The sequence below is a fragment of the Cebus imitator genome, unplaced genomic scaffold (assembly GCF_001604975.1).
Source record: "Cebus imitator isolate Cc_AM_T3 unplaced genomic scaffold, Cebus_imitator-1.0 Scaffold48, whole genome shotgun sequence".
Taxonomy (NCBI): Eukaryota; Metazoa; Chordata; class Mammalia; order Primates; family Cebidae; genus Cebus; species Cebus imitator.
In genome coordinates, this window is record NW_016107363.1 from 6,433,650 (window position 1) to 6,441,009 (window position 7,360).

General features: G+C 38.7%; 2 protein-coding genes across 4 annotated transcripts in view; one reads left to right on the forward strand and one right to left on the reverse strand.

The window, feature by feature from the left end:
- Positions 1-644, forward strand: part of ACOX2 (acyl-CoA oxidase 2) — a 33,221-nt gene extending 32,577 nt beyond the window's left edge. Inside the window, exon 14 of the mRNA XM_037738115.1 lies at positions 494-644. Coding sequence (XP_037594043.1) covers positions 494-556 — 63 coding nt within the window. The 3' untranslated portion in view covers positions 557-644. The remainder of the gene's footprint in view (positions 1-493) is intronic.
- A 2,480-nt stretch (positions 645-3,124) lies between these two features.
- KCTD6 (potassium channel tetramerization domain containing 6) overlaps positions 3,125-7,360 on the reverse strand; it is an 11,599-nt gene continuing 7,363 nt past the window's right edge. For all 3 annotated transcript variants that reach the window (XM_017527427.2, XM_037738077.1, XM_017527424.2), the window contains one exon: positions 3,125-4,541. In XM_017527427.2, the coding sequence (XP_017382916.1) occupies positions 3,855-4,541 (687 nt within the window). In that variant the 3' untranslated portion in view covers positions 3,125-3,854. The remainder of the gene's footprint in view (positions 4,542-7,360) is intronic.

Consider the following 7,360-nt stretch of genomic DNA (forward strand, 5'->3'; position numbering starts at 1 on the left):
CACACACACACACACACACACACACACACACACACACACACAAAGTAAATATTATAGAAGATGAGACTAGAACTAAGAAACAAAGAATCAAGACACTGAATTACAGCATAATCAGGATAACCTAGTCAGACCTAGAATACTGCTTATGTGATCCCACTATCTGGTTCCTTGCTTTGTGATTAATGTTCAATTTCAGAGAGCCTCAAAGAGTCAAGCCTTTTATTTGTATTAAATTCCAAAAGCAAGCGATAAGCTGTGTTTTTAATTGGCCACCTGTATCCACAATTTAAAATCTGCATGAGAAAAGGAAGGATGCCCTTTGGAAAAAATAATTCTCCATATGTTCACACAAAATTAGTTTTAGAAATAATTTTTAAAATTAAGAATCTTATGTAATGTTACTTTTTGAAGCTAAAGGCTTAATTTGAAAGAAAAAGTCATTAATCCTGGCAGAAATGTACTGTCTTAATAACGTGTTTCTTTGCACAAACAGGAGAACCCTGCCTATGAGGAATATATAAGACCACTATTACAAAGTTGGAGATCCAAGCTATGAAATAACCAACAGTATTCAGGAAGCAACCAGCACCATTATGTAATGATGGTACTATGGCATATATGCAAAATTAAAATTTAAAATTAGATATTTATGTTTTAGTCATTGTCTTTTAGATACAGTCTGAAGTGATATATGTGAAATAATATCTGTGATTTACTTTGAAATAATCGATAGGAGAAAAAAGGCAAAGTGAATAGTTGTTGAAGCTAGTCAACGGGCAGGTACATGGGTCTTCATTACACTATTCTCTCTACCTCTGAATGTGTTTGAAATTTCCAGTGGGGTACAGTGGGTCATGCCTATAATCCCAACACACTGGGAGGTCATGACGGGAGGGTCATTTGAGCCTAGAAGTTCAAGACCAGCCTGAGCAACATAGAGAGATGCCATCTCTACAAAAGTAACAATAAAAAATTAGGCATGGGGGTACATGCCTGTGGTGCCAGCTATTGGGAGGCTGATTGCTTGAGCCCAGGAGGTTGAGGTTGCAGAAAGCCGTGATCACACCACTGCATTCCAGCCTGAGCAACAGGGTAAGAACCTGTCTCAAAAAAGAAAAAGAAATTTCCCACAGTAAAAAACAGCACCACTATCCATTTACAGCATCTACTTGGTTAAATACCAGGATTTTGCTTTAGATCTAGCAAAAGCCAATAGGCTCATTAGTCGTCACTGTGTTCTTTAGCACACATTTATCCTTGGGTTTAAAAGGACACACATACATGCACACACACAATCCTCCTAAGTGATTATACTTGCTGTAATCTAAATAAAATACAGCTCTAAGAATGCAACTAAGTATCAACTTTTAAAAATCAACTCTTCCACAGTGAAAATGATTTAAAATTTCATTAAAAGACATAACTGTCTCAAGTTACCCAAATATAATCAAGCTACATTTTTCATATCATTTTCAATTACCCAACTAGACAAAACACTCTAAATGTCATTAGACAAACAGAATGGAAAAAAAAAAAAAAAAAAAAAAAACTCAGCTGGCTACTTTTCCTAATTTACTCATATAAACAATCATTTTATTGTTAATAATTAGTAAATTTGAGAAAATTTACCAAAAGCAAACATCTCCAGTAAGCAGGACGAGGAAGAGGCCTCATAAGTTTTTAACTTTTAAAAATTTGGGTACGGTGGCTCACACCTGTAGTCCCAGCACTTTGGGAGGCCAGGGCAGGTGGATCACCTGAGGTCAAGAGTTCAAGACCCATTAGCATATTAGTGGCATTGAAAAAAAAAAAAGAAAAAAAGAGTTTAAGACTAGGCTGGCAAACATGGTGAAACCCCATCTCTACTAAAAATACAAAAATTAGCTAGGCATGATGTTAGATGCCGGTAATCCCAGCTACTCAGGAGGCTGCAGCAGGAGAATCGCTTGAAACTAAGAGGCAATTGCAGTGAGCCAAGATGGCACCATTGCACTCCAGCCTGGGCAACAAGAATGAGACTCCATCTCAAAAATAAATAAATTAAAATTAAAATTAAAACTGGGAACTAGTATTATTCCTATTTCCATACCTGTTTTCAACCCAAATCATTTTATTTCAATATTGACCTCAGCAAGCTCAACAACACATAACTGGTTGGGCCTTTTTGTTTTTTTTTAAGGTAACTATCAATCAATTTTAAATACAAGATAATTTTCCGAAATGATAAACTTGTACTCATGTATTGATTTACTGAAACCACAGCAATCTGTCAATAACATCAAAGGATCTTAGTTGGAAGATGGTGAAAATAGGGTCATTACAGATTTCTGGATATTGGTCATTTGTCAAATTTTAAAATAAATTTTCAGAGACATGGGCAAAAATAGACATACGGAAGTGTCGTCAACTTCCTTGCAGAGAGAGAACCTCAGAATAATCTCAAAGAGAGAAAGAGAAAAGGAGTGGCCTGCCTGCCCCAGGGCACACGGCCTCAGAGCTCCACTCTTCCCCAAGAAAACTGGGAATAAATTACATGACTTCCTCTGATACAGTGGTCTAACAAACTAGGAAGTCTCGGCATAATTAAAATGATCCTTCCTATGAGTTACTTTCAAGAAATAGAAGCAAATGAACTATGCAATATAAGACTACAGTGAAATAAATAATAGTAGGTGTATTTCTCCAGCTGTTCTAGGTCCTTCATTCACTGCAGTTTGTTTCTTCTCTTCAGAAATAATCTTAACTTTGATAACAAAATACATTTGTGAGTTACCACAAAACATGAGCATAAAGGGCTAAAGAGTCATTTTGTCCCTGTGCTTAGCACAAAACTGAAATAATGGTCATAGAACTGTGGGCAATTAAGAAAAATCTGTAATCTTCAACATAAATTCCATTTTTAAAAATGTGAAAAACTGTATGTTCACTGTTCAAACATGCACCCTTTTAGTCAAAATTAATAATTCCATCCATCCTTGCTTCAATGACACAACAGAGTTCCTATAAACTGCAACCTAAGGTCCCACTGTGTCCTCTCAAATCAAACACAAATATGCTATAGGCGGTTTTTAGACAAGAAATATGATTCCCCCCCCTTAGGTAATAATAATCAATAAATACAAACTTAACTTTCATATTTCATTTTTTATTAGTTTTTTTTTTTTTTCTGGTAGACAGTACACTTGAGAATTATACTGCACCAGGCATAAAGAGTAAGATTTCTACCACAGGGAAATTTTGTATTCAGAATTCAATATAAATATTTCTAGTCAGACATTTCCATGGCTACAGATATTTGGTTCCTTGATTTTATATGCATAGAAAGAAACAGTTGTCATAACTGTAAAAAGCAGTACTTAATAAGTACTTTTAAATGATTGGAACAGTTTTCCTTTAATATTACAATACTACTTATTGGTTTGGAAACTAGGTCACCCTACATGATCGTTTGATTTTTCTCAAAGGCATCATGAGTACTCTACTTATTCTTTCATTCTTGTATGTTTAGCCTTCTAGTTGAGTTAGGGACCATTTTATCAGAAATCATTTTAGCACTGTAATAAAAAAAGCTCTGTTAAGGGTAGATTATATACCATAATGATTTTCAGACTTCTTTTTATAAAAAAGGTATCTGGAGACTCTGAACAGGCACATGCATACTCAGGGGGAAGGGAAGAAAACACGGAGGAGTCTGCCAAAGCACAAAACTTCCTTCTGGTCCTCACTGCCTTCAAATAAATACAAATATTTAAAATTAAAAAAAAAAATCTCACACTGTGATTAAAAAAAAAAAAAATCCATATCTTCCATTTCCTGGAGAGTCTATTTCCAGGAACCTGTGGCAGGGTCAGAGATCAGTCATCTGTCTTCCGGGCTAGCCTACAGAAAGTCCAGTTGTGCTCCACTGTGTTTTCATTGGCCCGCTCACTCATGTGATGCACCCGGGTGTTTCGGATCGTGAAACCTTGTTTTGTAATGTATTCCATCAGGTGGACCCTAAGAGAAACTTCCTGGTGGTAATCACAGGGTCCAAAAGTAAAGGAAACCTGGCAGTCTCTGGTGTCCATCATGTGCTTATTCCACTTGGTAAAATAATTTGAGATGCCTTCTAGTAAGGAATGGACCTTGGTGGTGATGGTTAGTTGGGTTATGATGACAGCCACTGGGTTGGAGTACTTAGAAAGCTTCCGAGTACTAGACAGCTCCACAACTTCCTCAAAAGTATCCATGGGATACAAAGGCTTAGGATCATTGAGACACTGAATCAAGGGCTCAATCTGGTAAAAATCTGCTTCTTTCCGAAGCAGGTCAAATTCCTTAAAATCCAACGGTAAGGTCAACTCTGAAGTTCTTAAGAAGTTGAGGACATATCGGAAAAGAGGTCCATCTCGATCAATAAAGTAATTTCCTTGAGGGTCTCGAGCTGTGGGGAAGTCCCCCCCAAACATAGCTCCAAGCATGGAATCCGGGTAACGTGTCAATGTGGTGAGAGACGTTGTATACAAGTGTCCACCTACATTTAACGTGACTGGGTCAGTCATCTGAAATTTTTAAAGAAATGATCAGTCATCCGAAATTTTTAAATACTAACTTTGACAATTTAAGAAAATAAGTGAGGCCAGGCACGGTGGCTCACACCTGTAATCCCAGCACTCTGGGAGGCTAAGGCGGGCAGATCACGAGGTCAAGAGATCGAGACCATCCTAGCCAACATGATGAAACTCTGTCTCTACTAAAAATACAAAAAATTAGCTGGGGGTGGTGGCGTATGCCTGTAGACCCAGCTACTCAGGAGGCTGAGGCAGGAGAATCACTTGAACCTGGGAGGCGGAGGTTGCAGTGAGCCAAGGTTGCGCCACTGCAAACTCTAGCCTGGCGACATAGCAAGACTCTGTCTCAAAAAATAAATAAATAAATAAGTGGTACTGAGCAACGCCCAAGATTCTTTCAGGCTATAATGTATTTAGTAATCCTCTAATGCAAAATGACTTTACTTCCAGCAATAAACCCACCCAGATGAAGAGATCTGACATTTGCTTTCAATAAAAAAATAAAATAAAGGATAAATTCAATTCTTTGAAGACTTACTCTAAGAATACAGGGCATGACTTTCAGAGTCACATCATTTCAGGCCCATTATCTATAGAGTTTTCAGGTCAGAATATATTGTGGGAAGGAAAAAGCCAAATTAAAATACACTTATTTTTTTCTGATTTTTTTTTTAAAGGCTTGCATTCTTCTGAATTTAATTTAACATAAGATAGAATTAAAATGATCTCATAATATAGACATTTACTTTCAATATTTCTTTGGGTCCCCCCCAAACAAAAGAAACAAACTATGAAATTTGTTTTTAAAATAAAAATTTGGGCCGGGTGCAGCGGCTCACGCCTATAATCCTAGTACTTTAGGAGGCCAAGGTAGGCAGATAGCCTGAACTCAGGAGTTCAAGACCAGCCTCGACAACATGGCAAAACCCCGTCTCTATTAAAAATACAAAAAAAAAAAATTAGCTGGGCATGGTGGTACATGAGTAGTCTAGCTACTTGGGAGGCTGAGATATGAGAATCACTTGAACCCGGGAGGCAGAGGCTGCAGTGAGCCAAGATCACACCACTTCATTTCGGCCTGGGTAACACAGAGAGACTCTGTCTCAAAAAAAATAATAATAAATTAATTAAATTAAGAATTGTGCAGACCTAATCTTGGTAACTTTTTCATGGAAGTGATAGTTTCAAATACTAAGTTAAAACAGACAGTTAAGTCAATACAACCTAGCCACAAAAGCATCACATAACCAAAGGCTAACAGCAGCCATAAAATTTCATAATCTGATAGTGTATTTACTTTTGTAACATTAATGTTGCAATCTGCCCTTTAATTTTTGAGAAGCAAGCTTCTCTTAAAAAACAAACCTTCAGTTTTAGAAATATTATTTAAGAAAAAGGCTGTGGTTCATGCCTGTAATCCCAGCACTTTGGGAGGCCAAGGTGGGTGGATCACAAGGTCAGGAGTTCGAAACCAGTCTGGCCAATATGGCGAAACCACGTCTCTACTAAAGCTACAAAAATTAGCTGGGCATGGTGGCGCACCCCTGTAGTCCCAGCTACTCAGGAGGCTGAGGCAGAAGAATTGCTTGAACCCAGGAGGCAGAGGTTGCAGTGAGCCAACACTGTGCCACTATATTCCAGCCTATCTCAGAAATAAGAAAAAAAATGGACCAGGTGTGGTGGTTCACACCTATAATCCCAGCCCTTTGGGAGGCCATGGAGGGTAGATCACTTGAGCCCAGGAGTTCCTGACCAGCCTGGGCAATATGACAAAACCCCGTCTCTACAAAAAATACAAACTATGAGCTATGCATCGTGGTGAACACCTGTAGTCTCAGCTACTTGGGAGACTGAGGTGGGACAATCACCTGAGCTTGTAAAGTGACGAGCTGAGATAGCATCACTGTGCTCCAGCCTCAGCAAAAGAACAAGACCCTGTCAAAAAAAAAAAAAGAGAAAGAGAGAGAGAGAGGGAGACAGAAAGGACTTCAAGTACTAGGCAAGTAAAATATACTTTACATCAAAGGAATAGAAAAATAGGGAAACATATGCACACACAAAAAAAATGCAAGTGGGAAAGGAGGCACTCCCAAACCACAACAAAATATCCTCCATATCATTATTCACTAGATCCTTTTGTAGTCACCATTCATGAAGCGTTTTCAGAGGAACATACTTTAAAAAATAAAAAATCACGTTATCTCTCCAGTGATTATAAAAAGTATTTGGAGAATCAATTTTGAGTTTGCTTCCATTAAAACACCAAAGAAAGGCGGGAGGATGGTTTGAGGTCAGGAGTTCAAGACCAGCCTGGCCAAAATGGTGAAACCCCATCTCTACTGAAAATACAAAAATTAGCTTGATGTGGTGGCACACACTGGTAATCCCAGTTACTCGAGAGGCTGAGGCAGGAGAATCACTTGCACTTGGGAGGAGGTTGCAGTGAGCCAAGATCACGCCACTGCACTTCAGCCTGGGCAACATAGTGAAACTCCACATAAAAAATTTTTAAAAATTTTTAAAAACACCACACAAGGCCGGGCGTGGTGACTCACGCCTATAATCCCAGCACTTTGGGAGGCCGAGGCGAGTGGATCATGAGGTCGGGAGATCAAGACCATTTTCCCAACATAGTGAAATCCCATCTCTACTAAAAAATACAAAAATTAGCCAGGTGTGGTGGCACACACCTGTAGTCCCAGCTATGTGGGAGGCTGAGCCAGGAGAATTGCTTGAACCCAGGAGGCTGAGACTGTAGTGAGCCGAGACTGCCCCACTGAACTCCAGGCTGGGCGACACAGCAAGACTCT